Here is an 18104-nt window from a genome sequence, read left to right as displayed (position 1 = left end):
CTCTCTCTCTCCCCCCTTCCCCCCCCCCCTCTCTCTCTCTCTTGCTCTTTTTCTATCTGCCTCTATTGCCTCACCCCCCCCCCCCCCCCCGCACAACGCCGCCCAGTGAAGGAGTTTCATACGTTGTACCATAACGCCGTCGTTGTATACTGTCAGAATCTCTGCAAAACCGTAACAACCGATCGTAGATTTAATAGCACTCCACAGTAAATATGGTGCGGATATATACAGAGATAAACTACAGATTTAGCCCCTAATCTACGCTAGATATTTCAGCATCACTGGCACCTATATGCATTAAACTTCTTTGATGTTTACCGTCAGATCTCACTTAGTTTCTTTGCTGCTGGTGAATTATATGCTTTGTAGTCCACCAGAAGTAGTGGTCTCTTATCACGTGGATGTCCAAGTGCAGTGGTCTGGGCATATCGGCCGTAGATCTTTTTCGTTCTTTGCGTAAGTACAATATCTCGGCCAGGAAGTGCCGCGAGAAAGCAAAGGAAAATTTTTTCAGATTATGCAAATAAGCAAGCCTATTGGATCGGATGTTCCAGTTTTACGGCGAAGAACAAAATGTACCGCCCGCCCGGTGTGGCCGAGCGGTTCTAGGCGCTACAGTCTCAGGTTCGAATCCTGCCTCGGGCATGGATGTGTGTAATGTCCTTAGGTTGGTCAGTTTTAAGTAGTTCTAAGTTCTAGGGGACTGATGACCTCAGAAGTTAAGTCCCATAGTGCTCAGAGCCATTTGAACCAAAATGTACCGTTTCAGAATTAGTGAAAAAAAAAAGAAGACAGAATCATTTCAAACTCAGGCGTGATCCGGACACTGATAGGCTGATCAGAAAATAGGTTCTCATTTATTTCCTATTTGTTTTACTCATAGATTCCATTATCCGAATAGCAGAAGATGCAACAGCAATTGATGAAATTTCTACTACATTACCCAAACCTGTAAATGCGTTTAGTGCGTAAAATCAAGCGCCGTAAACTAGAAGACGCTTCGTCAACAAAGTTGACATCAGTAGTCACAAATTTTCGGTTGTTATTATATCACACATGCATTTGGAGCTTGTACGTTTGGTGTAATTCGTTTTCAGACTTTATTTATTTTTGCTGTTCAGGAAGGTGTTGCGAAATGTATGTTCTGTAAGATCCATAAAGAACATTTGTAACGCTCTAATGTCAGGAGACACTGATTTATACGAGGGTTATTCGGAAAGTAAGGAACGATCGGTCACGAGATGGAAACCACAGTGAAAATCCGATGAATTTTTGCACAGGTGTGTTGGGCAGTATCTCTAGTATGCCCGTCGATCGCATTATGTCGTTCTTTTTAGTTCTGAGCACACAGGAAGCACATAAAGATACCTAGAACAATAGTGTCTCCCGCCAACTACGAGAGCCTGGTGAGAACTTTCACCTGAAGCTAGGCAGCCAACATTGCGTAACTGTGGTGCGTTTTCTTCTCCAAGACAATTCTCAGCCGCATTCTGCAGGGGCAATGAAGATTCTCCCGCATCGTTTTCAGTGTTTGATTATCCACAATACAGTCTCCCTCTGAGTTTCATCACTGCACACATGAACCGCTGGCTATGAAGACAACATTTTGGCACAGACAACGAGCTGTAGGCCAGCGTACAGAATTGGCAGAAAGCACTGGCGGCTGCCTTCTACGAGACGAGGGTATTGGAAAGTTGGTACAACTCTACGACAAATGTCTAAGTCGGATCGGCGACTATGGAGATAAGTAGCTGTAAGTTGTAGCTAACTGTTGCAAATAAAAGAGTTTTGATTTTCACTGTGGTTTCCATATCGAGACCTATCGTTCCTTAGTTCCCGAATAGCCCTCGTACATTCTGCAATTGCGCATCACTTCACTCAAGGCACACGCTTGTTTGAGTATGTTTTGAAACGTACAAACAAATGAGCGCCTTGAGTCACGTGACGTGCAGCTACAGATTGGATAAATCCACGTTTGCTGACATTAAATCATTAAAAATGTTCTTCGTGGATCCTTCGGAGCGTACATTTCGTATAACCTCACTTAAGAGCAGAAGTAACTGATTTTTTAAAACGAACACACCTGATGATCATCGTACGGCATCCGACATACATCGCGTGACGTAATAAAACACGAAAATTGTGCACTGAAAATGTTATTATTTATACTTTCTGTTCGTTGAATACAGCCACGTCCACAACTGCAAAATACGGACAAAACTACATTTGATATCGTTTGTTCAAACGTGCCAGTACTGATTGCAAAAATTACGAATAAGCTATACAAGTTCTCTTTAAGCAGAAAGTGACATTAATATGTGCAAGAGCATCCACTACTCAACTCAACTTAAAGCGAAATATATGTTTGTATGTTTGATATGTGAAGTGATCCGTTGCCTATCAACATTTGTGTTGTCACGTATTGTTAATGAGATACATGCTGCAAATGCAGCCAGTAAGACATTAAATTTTGAGTTTTCAGGAAGATTATCTACCCTTCTTGGGGCTACATTTAGCCTGTTTTAGCAACAGAGATACGTGTACAAAGTGATAGACAATGTGTTTTCTGGCTTATCAATTTTCAGCAGGGTATTCACAGTAAAGGTACAAGGTGCACGAAATACTTTTGGAACAGTAATTTCCTGGTACCATCTGCAGTTACAAAACCAGGAGAGAAATAGTTAAATATTTGTCTAATTTCAACATGGTGAACAATAGGATAATGCAGGCACGCTAAGCTCTAAACCCCAAAATCAGAGTATTACATGCGAGTAGTATAGAGATCAGTGACAAGAAGGCATGAAATAGCGTAACGATGGATAATGGTTAGGAGCTCCAAACTTCAGCCGTGCGAAATAAAAAGATCTAAGACAAAGGTAAAAGTGTGTTTGATTTTGACAATTATGCTTCACCATTAAATTACAGGCATGCCAATTAAACCTATCCAGTTATTTCCCTTTTTGAAACTGGTTTTGCTAAAGTAAGGCAAATCCCATAACTAGTGCTTGCTTATTGGTTACTTTTACACAAACTCTGTCTTGAAGTACGTATTTACAGACATGGAAACTGTATTTCGTAATAGTAGATGCATTTATTGCTGAACACTTGTCTGCGACGTTCTTGTTCCTATTTGAAAATGTCGAAAACCTTTCCCTATTTATTCAGATTGAACAGTCACTCTTGGTATTGGGAAACTTCATAAATTGCGATTGTTGACAAATAACGCAATTAACAAGAGCTATATGGTGCACTTACAGTGTAGTGCATTGTGTTTCAAACAAAACTCCATAAGATGCGATGCTCATCGTGGCCGATCTTATGTTACGTTACATTTGTTAAACTATGTTTGTCTCCCCTAAGTATAAATCAGTTCTTATTACTTATTTATTTATTGAGACTTTCCTTAATACAGAAATTTCTCTCCAACGTAACAATACACTCGAAATTTGTTAGATGAGTATCACATACATATTCAGTACTACCTTCTCAAGATGTTCCTCCAAGTACATCGTTCTTACGCATCCTGCTTTTCTGCACCAGATGTTTTCATTGTCTTCCGTACATTTTGAAGCCAGGCAGTCATTGCTCGCCCTCTTCCTCTTCTTCTTCTTCTTCTTCTTCTTCTTCTTCTTCTTCTACTCCTTCTCTTCTCAATTTCTCACCCCAGAATCGGTTTTGGTATTCTTGTTTCCTCCATCGTTCTTACATATCCGTAGCATTGTAATCTCTTTCGATCCATAGCATCACATATTCCTTCTTCCACTTCCATTATCTTTATCACTTAAGCGTTCCTTGCGAGGTCTTTCCTTGAAATTCTTGCTGATTTTCTCCAGAAATTCGTCTCTTGTATTTTCAGCTTCTTTATATGTCTCTGATTAGTTGTCTAGGTCTCTGGTCAATTCAGGACTATACTCTCTAGTATTGACTTGAATATGAGTCTTTTTGTTCTGTTCGTCACATTTCTATTCCATAAGATTGAATTGAGCATACCAGTAACCTTGCTTCAGTTACCAATTATTTTAATAATTTCCATATTTGAATTTCCCACTTTTTCTGTAGTGTACATCAAGTAGAAAAATTGTTGTCCATTTTTTTCCGCTCTATGTACGGCTTTTTTGTTCCTGCGTAAATAAAAAATGCTCATGTGTCAGATGCCAATTATGACTAAACATCACGACCTTATTTAACCTGTTCAGCATCTTTTTACTTCAACATAATTGCCTGTTGAGTACCACCTAAATGATTGACCGCCCGGTTGGCCGTGCGGTCTAACGCACGGCTTTCCGGTCGGGAAGGAGCGCCTGGTCCCCGACACGAATCCGCCCGGCGGATCTGTGTCGAGGTCCGGTGAACCGACCAGTCTGTGGATGGTTTTTAGGCGGTTTTCCGTCTGCCTCGGCGAATGCGGGCTGGTTCCTCTTATCCCGCCTCAGTTGCACTATGTCGGCGATTGCTGCGCAAACAAGTTCTCCACGTGCGCGTACACCACCATTACTCTACAACGCAAACATAGAGGTTACACTCATCTGGTGTGAGACGTTCCCTGGAGGGTCCACCGGGGGCCGAACTGCACAGTAACCGTGGGTTCGGTGTGGGCGGCGGAGAGGTGAAGTGGACTGCGGTAGTTGTCGTGGGATTGTGGACCACTGAGGCTGCAGCGGGGACGGAGCCACTCCGTCGTCTCTAGGTCCCCGGTTAACATACAATGCAATACAATACCACCTAAATGAACTGACATACTGTTTAAACTAAACAATTAATCATGTCGACCGTTTTACATACAAACATTGAGAAATAATAAGAGTGTTACAAGACCTTTAACAAACATATTTTTGTCTTCATGCCACATCGTTTTTTCATACTACTTCCTCTTCTGTCCCATTTGTATCAGAATTCCTTACCAAGAAAATGTTACCAGGAACTCACGGCACCATCATCCTCACAGAGTTCGAAACTTAGTACATTACCAACGTGTTCTCAAGCTCTAAATAACCTTTTTTGTTATTGTAAAGTATTTAATGCATTTTAAGTTGTATTTATCCAAAGGCTGAAGAGCGGTAACATTGCGCCTGCCAGCCCTCCCCGACTGGGGAAATGTAAATAATTGATAACAGAAAAGAATATTATTTAATGCGAGTAGGTGTAGAAGTAAGTGTAGCGCTGATCGCTTGTAGAAGTAGAGCTGGCGCGCACTGCTCGGAGCCGACGTGCTGCAGTGGAGGCGCGAGGTGTGGTGTGTTGGCATGTTCCTAGCTGGCCATCCCTGTTCCCAGACCCTGGATGGCTTCATCTTCGTGGTGGCGCCCGACGGCAAGATCATGTACATCTCCGAGACGGCGTCCGTGCACCTCGGCCTCTCCCAGGTAGGAGTGTATGCGACTATCCGCACTCTAATGTACCATAAATACAGCAGCAATTTTCTCACCTCGATAGGAGGAAATGCATTTAAGTTAGAGTTATGAACCTAGGAATTTCGTTGATGTTAACAATTCAAACAAGAATCTGTTTATTTTAAGACATTTTGTATTGCTTTCTGTTTAATCAACTATTTCTTAAATAGTTATGGTGCGCCTAAATCGAAATGTAGGGGAATTATTTACCTGAAACATGCAATTTGGTAACCGTTGTGGAAGGAATGACTTTATTTCTTAATGTGCTTAGCCCATGATCTTCCCAAATCCCTCTTTGTATCTGGCCTACCTCTTTTCTTTCTCCCATCTGGAATACAAATCCACAACTTCTTTGGCCATCTTATATCACCCATTCGTTCTAAATGGCAGTACCGTAATAACCTCTTGCTTTCAATAGCTTCAAAGGGGTATCCTTTAATTTCCATACTTTTCCTGATTTTTTCCCCTTTCCGGTGTATAACCTTCAGATTCCAGCTCTTCGCCTCCAGTAATTCATGGATAGAAATTGATCTATTTTCGTCTTCCTTATTTCCCAAACTTCTGTCCCATATATACGCATGCTTTCTACTATTGTTTTGTGTATAATCTTTTAGTTATAATTGTGATCTTATTACTCTAAATGACTGAGTTTTACTCTGGAACAACGTGTTTTCCTTATTTTTAGTATCTTCCACACTCCATCCAGTCTCAGGTGTAGTTATACCTAGATATTTAGAAGAAGAACGAAATTTAATACCAAAATTCCCAGGATCTGAATCATCCTGTTATCTCTGCCCACTGTCATATAATTAGACTTACTTGTGTTTAATTTAAACCCTGCTTTCTGTGTTGGTCGAACAGGTTCCTCCGCATATAACTAGAGCAGTCACTGTATTAAGACATAATGACTTAGTCATCGGAGATTTTGTTTTCGTTTTTATAGTTTGATGCCCTCATCTTGAGGGGCGGGGGCGAAATGGCAGCGGTACAGTTGGAGCACTTCAGCGAAAAGATTTTAAAATATAAAGATCGTTTTAAAACATTTCAAAGATAAAATTTTGCAAAATTTTTGAAACAGACGGCTGCACATTGATGAAGTTATGAATGGTCTGTTTTATTTTAAAAAAGCGTTGATGGATTTTTTGGTAATCAAAGTGAAGCACTTCACAGCAGTCCACTAAAAGCGCAGAACCTCCACTGGGAGAGCATAATTTGGGAATGAGGGCGGTTAGTGGCACTGTAATGGTGTGTGGTGTGTGGTGATGTTTGATGTGGCTGAGTGGCTGAGGAGAGCCATGCGGCCTGGTACAGGTGTGACTAGGATGGAGATTAGGAGGGACAGCATCGGGAAGGAGTAAGGAATCCTGATGTGAGACGGGTTTCGGTGGGTGCATTACGTTTTCTCCATGGGTTAGTGCACCTTTTAACGATGTATCAGGTTTTTTGTGGTTTTTCGAACTCCATAAAAACCATGCCCGAGTGATTCTCACAACCTTCTTCAATCGAGGTACTGCATCAGCTTAGCCATCTGATATGAACTCAATGGAAGTGGAGTGCTAAACTCTAGGTGTCCTTGTATATACTGAGAACATAAGCTAATAAAGGTCGCCTGAGTGGTGTGGTGATTAGCGCTGTTGGCTGCTGATGCCAAGCTCCCGGGTTCGATTCCCTGTGAGTAGCTCAGGGGACAGATCTGAAAAGGGACCATTGAGCCCTGTGAGGCTAAATAAATAGCGTTGAAGCAAATATCATATTAGCATGCGATTCAGAGTGCCGTAGTAGACGCAAAGGGTGATGCTGTGTTCCTCGACTTCCGGAAGGCATTCGATAGAGATACGCAGTGTCACTTAGTGAACAAAGTACGATCTTACCGAATATCGGATCAGATTTTCTATTGGATTCAGGATATCCTTGCGCATAGGACTCAACACGTCGCTCTTAACGCTGCAGAATCGACAAACGTGAAAGTAATTTCTAGAGTATGCTAAGGCAGTGTTATAGGACCGTCGCTGTATACAATTTGTATTAATGATGTAGTGGATAATGGTTTAGTTCCCGTGAGACTTTCCGTGGACGATGCTGTTATCTATAGGAACGCTGCAACGTTAGAAGACTACAGGGAAATGTAGGAAGACTTGCATAAGATCGACGATAAATGCAGGGATTTGTAAGCGACTTTGAATATAAATCAATGTAATGTGTTGCAAATAGGCGGTGAGATCAACTACTGCTCTATTACACTATTGGCAACCAAATCACTGGAAACGGTAACTACCGTAACATACGTAGGAGTAACCATCCGGAGCGAACTGAAGTGAGAAGACCCCACATGAAACTAATTTCTGGAAAATCACGTGACAAGCTGAGATTCGTTGGGAGAATCTCAAGGAAATGTAATTCACCCTCGAAATAAGTGGCTTATGAAACATTCGTTCGACCGATTACTGAGTATTGTTCATTAGTCTGGGACCCTTATTAAGTAGGATTAGTAGAAGACACAAAGAAGACCCAACGAAGAGCAGTGCATTGCGTTACAGGATCGTTTACACAGCCCGAGGATGTTACGGAGATGCTAGAGAGCTATAGTATCAGATGCTATAAAAAGCGCGGTGTCACGGAGCGGTTTTCTGTTGAAATATAGAGATCGTACGACCCAAAAAGAATCGGGCAACATACTACATTCTTGCAAATACATCTTGCGAAATGATCACGACGAGAAAGTCATTGGATCTCGATCTCATGCGTAGTTTTACCGTCAATCATTCTTTCTACGCGCCAGTCATGAACAGATCAGCAAAGAGAACAGCCACTGTGGTTCGACCCAATGTAAGGTGACTCGCGCAGTGTAGATGAAGACAAAAATACGTAGCATCTGCCAGTCGCACACAGCACTTTGTTATATTGACATACACGAACTTCTTTCTGGCGAATAGCTGACGTAACTAATTTTGTGCCGGAATGGGTTGCTGCAATGCTGACAGTCGAACTATGCAGTAGCAACTGAGGAAAAGGAAAGTAGCTTGATGAAAGCTGTCAATAGTTTGTCGACTACCTCTTTAATTGTATCTTTCTTCATGCATGTGTAGATGGTCTATACTTATAACAATGCTTCACAATTCGTTGTATCAACTCGGGCTACTTGTCTCCCTTCGTGTTCTATCCATGGATTATTTGTAGTAGGGAAACCAACTGATTGCACTAATATAAAATTAAATGCTCTGATCACTATCAGTTTATCAATCTGGTCTTTGACTGCTATTTGAGCAGGCCCCAAAGGAGTCAATAAAATGCAAATTTAAGTTTCAAAGTACTTAATTTTCAGTGAAATGGAAACATGTGTCGAATACTGTTAGAGGAAATTCCTTTTGGATGAATGTTAGAGTAACTAGTTATTTACATTAACAGAAATTTCAACGTTCCTTATTTCTCCAATAACTGCAGGTGGGAGTATTGATGTTGCAGTTTTACAATTGGTCGAGAACGAGGTAATTGCTAATGAAGTGCGTGTTCGAATATGACGCGTGCTAACAGATAATCGCATATGAAATGACGAATTCAAATCTGTTTGTTGACGGATTGATAAACGAATCACAGCGCTTACGTCTAATTATCCTGCATATCGACATCGCACCTCATAAATATGGATTGCTGCAAATACAGAAGCAGCAGAATGTGCACTACTCGAAACTTGCAGAGTGGTAGCAACGTCAGTTGATACAGATACAGCGTTTTGCAGGACAGTCATTTCGGTTTACGGCAGTTTTCTGTAAAAGGTACGGAATTTCTATTACCTGTACACGCCACAGAGGTAAATTACACTCGTCAAGTGTATTATCCCTGTTTACTATATTTTTAACGAAATCTCAGTTACTTTTTTTAATACAGAAAGAGCACATTAATCAAAGTAACTGGCCCGCCGCCATACGATTACTTCCTGTATTAGTCTTTTACTTCTAAGTAATGTTTAGGAACTATGTGAAGAAGACTCCCCTTGTGTTAACAGAGTGAAATCAAGCTCATTATTTCAATCAGGAAATGGACAGTCACTTAAGGTGCAGTGCGTTCATACCATCATTGCTTCTTTTTCTATTTTTACTTCTTTTTCGAAGAGGAGAATAATACAGGCTTTAAGAGGTGCATATTAATATTCTTCGCTATTTAGGACGCGTATAAGAATATCTAGTTCAATTTCCCCCGTATGCAACGCGGCACTCTATGCTCGGCATCCGCTTCTGTTGGGCGGGCGGAATGTAGGTAGCGTTCGCCTGTGAAGTATGTAATATGCACGACTTCCCGCCGCAACGGGAAGCATAAACTGTTTGTTGACACGTCCGTAGAAACCTATTGCCCCTTCTCTGTTAATCAGTTTATTCACACCAAGTTAGCGTCCAACAACTTTCAGGTAATAAGGATCTCTTGATTTATGCCTTCTTTTTGGATTGCCTTATAGGAACCTAAACACTTCGAACAGCGCGTCATCATAGTGGTACGAGAGAACACAGACAGCATTACAGGACGAACTAGTGAGTGAACTATCGTGTAGATAGTGTTTTGCTACTACATCTGGCGTTTCAGATGAACAACACACGCGAAGACCGTCCTGACAGTTTGCGCTCCCATTGCTCAGCTCACAAGTGAGGACAAAGACATGGTCTAGAGTCGAGACTATTCATAGTATGAAGGCTTTCACGACCGGATGACATATCTTCTGGTAAACCTTCCGGGATGTAAGGTCGTGGTCCATGAAACTCTTCAGCCCCTAACGTTTCGTCCAGAGCTGCGCTGGACATCTTCAGAGGGGTGTTTCTCCTCCGGTGAGTCTTGCCGACTGACGGGTCCGACGTATTTTTTTTTCTTTACTGTTATTTTGAAACCTGTATTACAGGCAGGCCTGCAGCAGCATACTACGCCGCTCTTTGGCCGCAGAGAAACACAAAGATACAAATGAAGACATTTAGAGAAAAAACATGGTGGACAAATGAACGGAGACAAACTCTTTTTAAAATACAAGGTGCCGTTCACGGGCGTAGAGTCCAAGATAAAATTGTTCATACACTTGGACACAGACAGAGACGAAAATTGTCACACGTGAACGTAGGTGCACAAAACGAATAACACTGAAGCACTTAAGCACAAAACGACGGCACACACAGAACACGAGGCGTTGATCTCCGGCGCGCGAATGTTCACTAACCGTGTACGAGTCCGGGGACCTGCCAAGTGAGGAGGAGGGGGGGGTGGGATAGGGAGAGGGGAGAGCAGATGCCACGGGCAGGGGAGATAGGGGGAAGGGAGGAAGGTGGAGGGGAAGCCCGGGGGAAGAGGGAAGGAGGGAGGGGATTGCGGAAAAGGAAAGAGAAGGGAGGGAGGGTGCCTAAAGGAAAGGACACAGGAAGTGGGGGGGGGGAGGATCAAAGTTGATAGGAGGGGTAGATGGAGGGGAGGAGGACATCATCAGGGAGGGGGAGCTGGCGGAAGCCACCTTGGGAGAGGGTGAGGAGGGTGGAGAGATGGAGACCGGGTGGGACGTGGGAATACAGGTGCGGCAGCGGGCGGAGGTGGGAGAGGATGGGTGAGACAAGCGGATGAGGAGGATCGAGTTTGCGGGAGGTGTACAGGATCCATATCGTTTCAAGGAAGAGGAGGAGGTGGGGGAAGGGGATGAGATCACACAGGATCCGCGTGGGGGAGGGGAGACGGATGCGATAGGCGAGGCGGAGAGCATGGCGTTCAAGGATTTGTAGGGATGTATAAAAGGTAGGGGGGGGCGGAGATCCAGGCCAGATGGGCGTAACAAAGGATAGGGCGGATGAGGGATTTATAGGTGTGGAGGATGGTGGAGGGGTCCAGACCCCACGTACGGCCGGAAAGGAGCTTGAGGAGACGGAGTCGGGAGTGTGCCTTGGCTTGGATTCTCCGGAGATGGGGAGTCCAGGAGAGGCGACGGTCGAGGGTGACGCCAGGGTACTTAAGGGTGGGAGTGAGGGCGATAGGACGGCCATAGATGGTGAGATAGAAATCAAGGAGGCGGAAGGAAGGGATGGTTTTGCCTACAATGATAGCCTGGGTTTTGGAGGGATTGACCTTGAGCAACCACTGGTTGCACCAAGCGGTGAACCGGTCAAGATGGGATTGGAGAAGGTGTTGGGAGCGCTGCAGGGTGGGGGCAAGGGCAAGGAAGGCGGTGTCATCGGCAAACTGGAGGAGGTGGACGGGGGGTGACGGCGGCGGCATGTCCGCCGTATACAAAAGGTACAGAAGGGGGGAGAGGACGGAGCCTTGGGGCACACCGGCGGAGGGGAAAAAGGTGTAGGGGTCGGTGTTACGGATGGTGACGTAGGAAGGACGGTGGGAGAGAAAGGAGCCGATCCGACGGACGTAGTTAATGGGAAGGGCGAAGGTTTGGAGCTTGAAGAGGAGACCGGAATGCCATACGCGGTCATAAGCTCGTTCGAGGTCCAGGGAGGGGAAAATTGCGGAGCGACGGGAATTAAGCTGGTCGGAAAGGTCGGAAAGGAGATGAGTGAGGTGAAGGAGAAGATCGTCGGAAGAGAAGGACGGCCGAAAGCCACACTGGGTAACGGGAAGGAGGCGGTGCTGGCGGAGATGCTGGTGGATACGGCGGGTGAGGATAGATTCCAGGACCTTGCTGAAGACCAAGGTAAGGCTGATGGGACGGTAGGAGGAGACGGCGGACGGCGGTCTGCCAGGTTTAAGGAGCATCAGGATACGAGAGGTTTTCCACAGGTCAGGGTAGTAAACGGTGGACAGGACTACATTGTAGAGCCTGGCCAGGATGGAGAGGAAAGAGACAGGAGCTTCACGAAGGTGACAGTAGGTGACACGATCGTGACCAGGAGCAGTGTTGCGTTTCGTGCGGAGTGTGGCAATGAGATCCTGTGTAGTGATAGGGGCATTGAGTTCCGTGTGTGCAATGTTGTCCAAGTACTGGAAACCAGGAGCGAGGGGAGGGACAGAGGTGTCAGTTCAATCGCGGACATCCGGGAAGAGGGATTAATCGAACTGGGGATCATCGGGGATGGAAAAGACATCGGAGAGGTAAGAGGCAAAGTGATTGGCCTTACTAAGTGAGTCAGGGAAGGGGGGATCATCATAGAGAAGAGGATAGTAGGGGGAGGGTTTAGTTCTGGTAAGGCGACGGAAGGCTGACCAGAACTTGGACGAGTTGATAGGTAGGGTAGCATTTAAACAGGTGCATGTCTGTCGCCAGTCCCGGCGTTTCTTAGCCGCGAGCAAATTACGAATGTGTCGCTGGAGTTGCCGGTGGCGTCGTAGTGTGTCCGGGTCACGCGTGTGGAGGAAGGCACGGTAGAGACGGCGGGATTCACAGAGGAGGAGGACGGCCTGTGGGGGTAAGGTAGGACGGTGGGGGTGGACGGCGACAGTAGGGACGTGGGCCTCCACGGCCTCAGACAAGGTCTGCTGGAGAAAGGAGGCGGCATGTGTTACATCGTCAGGGTGGTGGTAGGTGAAGGGATGACGATCGACCTGGGTGGAAAGGGTATCCCGGTAGGCATTCCAGTTGGCACGGGAATAGTCATCGATGTACTCAGGGGGGGTCATTACGAGGGTCAGGGCGGGGGCGACGACCGTCTGAAACGGTAAGGAGGACAGGGAGATGGTCGCTACCAATAGGCTCCAGGACATCCACCGTTATGCGGCCAAGGAGGTTGGGGGAGGAAAGGATAACATCAGGAGTGGAGGTGGATTCGGGACGGGTGTGCTGGGGGATGGGGATGAGGTCGCCTTGAAGGGAGGAGAGGAACCGATGCCACCGCCGTAACTGGGCAGCAGAACGACTATGGATGTTGAGGTCGGCGGCGATCACGTAGGAGGAGAAGGTACGGTCAATGTGGGAGAGGAATTCGAAGGGAATAGGGGCGTTAGGGCGGACATAGATGGTGGCGCAGGTAATGGTAAGGCCGGGGAAGAAGAGAATAAGGATCAGGTGTTCGGTGGGGTCGGGAAGGAGAGGTTGGAGCCGAACGGGGATCTGGCGGTGGTGACCAATGGCAACTCCGTCACACGCAATCGGGAGGGGATTATCGGAGCGGTGGAGGAGGTAGGGCGATGTGTGGACGGTGTGGTGGGGTTGGAGGAAGGTTTCATTGAGGAGGAAGGCATCCACGTGGTGGGTGGCAAGGGTGTGCAGGAAGAGGTTCTTGTTGGCGGGAAGGGAGCGGATGTTGTTGAAAAGGATACGGTGCTGTCGCGCCATGACAGGGATTTAAACGAGGGTGTCAAGACGGGAGAAGGTGAAATGGGCCTGGTTGTTGGAGTAGGTGGCGTACATTTTGAGTTTGAAAACGGAACGGGCGGCGAGGGAGATCTGTTGGAGGGTGTGCGGGTGCTGAAAAGGATGAACATTCTGAAGGACGATGGTGAGGAAACATGATGTCCTCAGCGATAGGGGGTGGGCGAAGGGAATTGCCGGGAGGGGTGGGGGCGTCCAGAGGGCGGACAGGAACGGTGAGTTCAGGAGTGGTAGGAGCGGGTCGGGCCTTACATTTCTGGGAGTAGGTAGGATGAGGGAAGTTACAGGTATTACAGGAGGGGGGGACTGGAGATTGGGGCACTGCCGTAAAAAGTGGGCTTGCCTACAGTGCGGGCAGGTGGGGGCCTCGCGGCACTCAGATGTCGGGTGTGCATTATACCGCAAGCACCGCTGGCAGCGGAGGGATTGAGGAGGGGAACGGGAGGGGTCAACTTTATAACGTTGGTTAAAAAGGAGGGCACTCTCCTTCAAGAGACAGTCTGTGGAGGGGGCGTGCTCGGAAAAGACCCGCATAAGGCGGGTAGGGCCGGCAGCGTTGTGTATGCGACGAACTGCACACACCTCCAGATGGGGATGTGCTTGAAGCTCCGCCAACACCTCCACCTCCGTGATCGTCAGACTAAGCCGAGTGATCACGGCGGAGAGGGTCGGCGGGCGACGCGGGGGTTGGGGTTGGCGGGAGAGAAGTGGGGAAGGAGCAGGGGAGAGGGAGGCATTAGGGCCAAAGCGGGTGACAGGGATGCGGGAAAGGAGGTCTTTGTGGAGGGTAGGGCTGGGGGAGGAGATGAGAACCGAATCACGGCGAGGAGTGAGGGGGGAGATGGGGGCACCAGGAAAATTCTGGCGAAGGAAGAGGGTGTGGTTCCGGGCTTCAAGAAGGGAGGGATCAGGACGGGAGATGAGGTAGCGGTAGGAGGAGGGGGTACAGGAGGAGGAGGAAGGGGCAGAGATAGGCGGGGAGACATCCATGGCATCATGGGTGGGGGAAGGGGGACGAGGCTGAGCCTTTTTGGGAATAGAGGAGGCAGGGGTGCCACTGAGGCGCTTGACGGCGACGGAGGAGGTGTGGGGGATGGGAGCAACTGGAAGGTGGCGGGGAGTGGCAGGTCCCGGTGCCGGAGGCGGCGCCAGAGATGATGAGGGCGATGGCGAAGGCGACGGTGAAGACGATGACGATGACCATGACAGCGAAGGGGAGAGTGGAGCGTGGGCCATACCCTCCAGGCGACCACCCTAGCGTGGGCCGCAGAAACGGAAGGAGCAAAGGGAGGGAGTGGAGGGAAGGGATCAGAGGAGGCACGGGAGGGAGGAACCGGGGATGGGGCGACAAATAGTGCAGGAGATGGGAGAGTGAGGAGTGGGGGGATGGACTGAGGGGGGAGTGATGTGGCACACCTTGTGATAGTGGTGGCGGCGGCGGAGGGGGCTGTGTATATGATGGCAGTGGTGGTGGCAGTAGTGGCGGTGGTGGGGGTCGACATTACGAGAAGGGGAAAAGCACAGGACAGGATAAAGAAGGCGACGAGAAACACAGAGTAGAAGGGACGGAGAAACTATGTAGGAGACTGGGGCCAAAGCCCCACTCTGCTGCTGCTGGCGGGGGAGGCGACCTGGCTGGCCGGCCGGTGGGGACGCTAGTGCTGCTGCTGCTGCTGCTGCTGCTGAACGCTGGCTGGGACCGCAGCTGGACGCTGGCTGCTGGGAAGAACCGCTGCTGGCTGCTGGCAGGAACCGCTGCTGGACGCTGGCTGCTGGCAGGAACCGCGGCTGGCCGCCAGACGCTGGCCGCAGGCTGCTGGCAGGGACCGCTGCTGGCTGCTAGGACGCTGGCTGCAGGCTGCTGGCAGGAACCGCTGCTGGCTGCTGGCAGGAACCGCCTCTGGCTGCTGACTGCTGGCTGCTGGCTGAACCGCTGCAGGGTGCCTGGCACCTGCAATACACCTAACGCTTGGATTAGAACCGAAAGGCCAATCGAAGGGCGGTATCCTTCCGGATTACCGCCGGAGATCTGTGTGGGTCGGACGTCTGAGAGCGACTTATATATCGTAGAAAGTGGGCGTGACCAGAGTTACACGTGATATGCAGAGATAATCTTTGTCAGAGATAAAACTTAACTATCGATCGTAATCTCGTCACGGATAAAACTGTCTAGCAATTCTGTAGTGCTACTGTCCAAATATCACTAAGTTTCATGGTCTCTTCTTTCCGATTAAAATTATCCCTATGTTTATATATTTCAATTGCTTCTCTACAAAGCCGTGGGTAATAGATCGTCGTCGTAGACAAAATTTTTGTTTCGGAAAACCTCACTTGATGATTTCCTGACTGAAAAGCGTGTTCTGCTACAGCCGATTTATCTGTTTTTCCTAATCGGCAAAGACTTCTGTGTTCTTTTAACCGTGTGTGTACGCTTCTTTTTGTTGTTCCAATATAAACTTTGCTCCATGTACACGGAATTTCATATACGCCACTGGCTGATAGAGGAGCGCGCTTATCTTTTACAGACCGGAGAACATGACAAATTTTCTTCGTTGGTCTAAAAACAGGTCTAATATCATGTTTACTTAAAATCTTTCCAATCTGATCCGTTACTTTCTTTATGAAAGGGAGAGAGACTGTATTCTTCCATCGTTTTTCGTTCTTGTCCTTAGGCTTTTTGTTGTTTGGGTGCAGAATTCTGCTTACTTCTTTCTTTGAGTAGCCATTTTTCTCAAAAGCGTGCTTCAGATGTTTTAATTCGACGTCTAGATACTCCGGCGTGCAAATCCGTCTGGCTCTGTCAACGAGACTCTTAGTCACACCTCTCTTTTGTTGTGGATGGTGGTTAGAGTTTTTATGTAAGTATCTGTCTGTGTGCGTTATTTTTCTAAAAATCTGTTGTTTCAATCTTCCATCTGTCTGTCTCATAACTAAAACATCCAAAAACGGTATTTTGTTATCATTTTCTCTCTCCATGGTAAACTGGATTCTTGGATTTATATTATTAAGGTAATCAAAAAATTTGTCTAAGGCTTCTCTACCATGTGGCCAGACCTCAAATGTATCGTCTACATACCGATACCAGCGAGATGGTTTCTTATCTGCTTTTTCCAAGGCTGACTGTTCGAATTTCTCCATGTAGAAATTAGCTACTGCAGGACCCAATGGGTTACCCATTGCTACGCCATTAAGTTGCTCATAAAATTCATTATTCCACTGGAACTGACTGGAAGTAAGACAATGTCTGAAAAGAGCAGTCAGATCTTCTGGAAAAATATGTGTTATAAAATCCATAACTTCGTTAACTGGAATCATAGTAAATAAAGACACTACATCAAAACTTACTAAAATATCTTCAGGAGTCAGAATTAAACCTTCAATTTTCTCTATAAAATGACGTGAGTCCTTTATATATGAGTCAGTTTTTCCAATATATGGATGTAAACGAGTTGCTAGATATCTTACTATTTTATACGTAGGAGAATTGATAGCACTAACAATCGGTCTTAGAGGAAGGTCCCTCTTATGTACCTTGGGTAGGTTCAAAAAAATGGTTCAAATGGCTCTGAGCACTATGGGACTCAACTGCTGTGGTCATCAGTCCCCTAGAACTTAGAACTACTTAAACCTAACTAACCTAAGGACATCACACACACCCATGCCCGAGGCAGGATTCGAACCTGCGACCGTAGCAGCAGCGCGGCTCCGGACTGGAGCGCCTAGAACGGCACGGCCACCTTGGGTAGGCCATAGAGTCTAGGACACATAGCTTCAGTCTTCAATAAAGCTCTTTTTTCTTCTTTTTGAATAGAAGTGGCAGATTTTATCAGATTATTTGTTTTCCGTAGTACGCTGGCTGTAGGATCTTTCTTAAGTTTTTTGTATTGTCCTGACGTTAAAAGATTCAAAATTTTGCTTTGATAATCTTCTGTATTTAAAACGACAGTAGAATTCCCTTTATCAGCAGGAACAATCACTATGTCTTCATCTGCATTTAAATCTCTCAGAGCCTTTCTTTCGCCATTGGTTAAATTACTTTCCAGAGGTTTACTGCGGCATAATACTCTGGTGGTTTCGATCCGGATTGCATTTGCAGTTTCTTTGGGGAGAGTACGTATACCTGCTTCTACATTTGCAATAATATCCTCAACAGGAACTTTTGGAGGTGTTATAGCCTAGTTTACTCCTTTTGCAAGAACTGAAATTTCATCTTGAGATAAAACTCTGTCTGACTTGTTAATAACAGTTTCGGACATCACTGTATTATTTGTAGATTCTGCATAAGTTTGTAACTTTTCGAACTTCTTCTTATGCCTTCTAGTAGTCGTTTCCATCATGGTTTCCATAGATCGAAATGTAAGGCAATCTATTTTATTCCATAGGTCTATCTGTATCTTACTAGCAAGGAATAAATGTAGCTGCAGTAACTTGCGGTCAAC

At 46.4% G+C, this 18104-nt stretch overlaps 1 protein-coding gene across 1 annotated transcript in view; it reads left to right on the top strand.

The window, feature by feature from the left end:
• LOC126249281 (single-minded homolog 1-like) overlaps positions 1 to 18104 on the top strand; it is a 137194-nt gene that overhangs the window by 44308 nt on the left and 74782 nt on the right. Inside the window, exon 3 of the mRNA XM_049950935.1 lies at positions 5274 to 5363. Coding sequence (XP_049806892.1) covers positions 5274 to 5363 — 90 coding nt within the window. The remainder of the gene's footprint in view (positions 1 to 5273; positions 5364 to 18104) is intronic.

This window comes from Schistocerca nitens, chromosome 3 (genome assembly GCF_023898315.1).
Source record: "Schistocerca nitens isolate TAMUIC-IGC-003100 chromosome 3, iqSchNite1.1, whole genome shotgun sequence".
Lineage (NCBI taxonomy): Eukaryota > Metazoa > Arthropoda > Insecta > Orthoptera > Acrididae > Schistocerca > Schistocerca nitens.
Note: the sequence above shows the minus strand (reverse complement) of the source record. Positions and strands in the feature narration are given on the sequence as shown.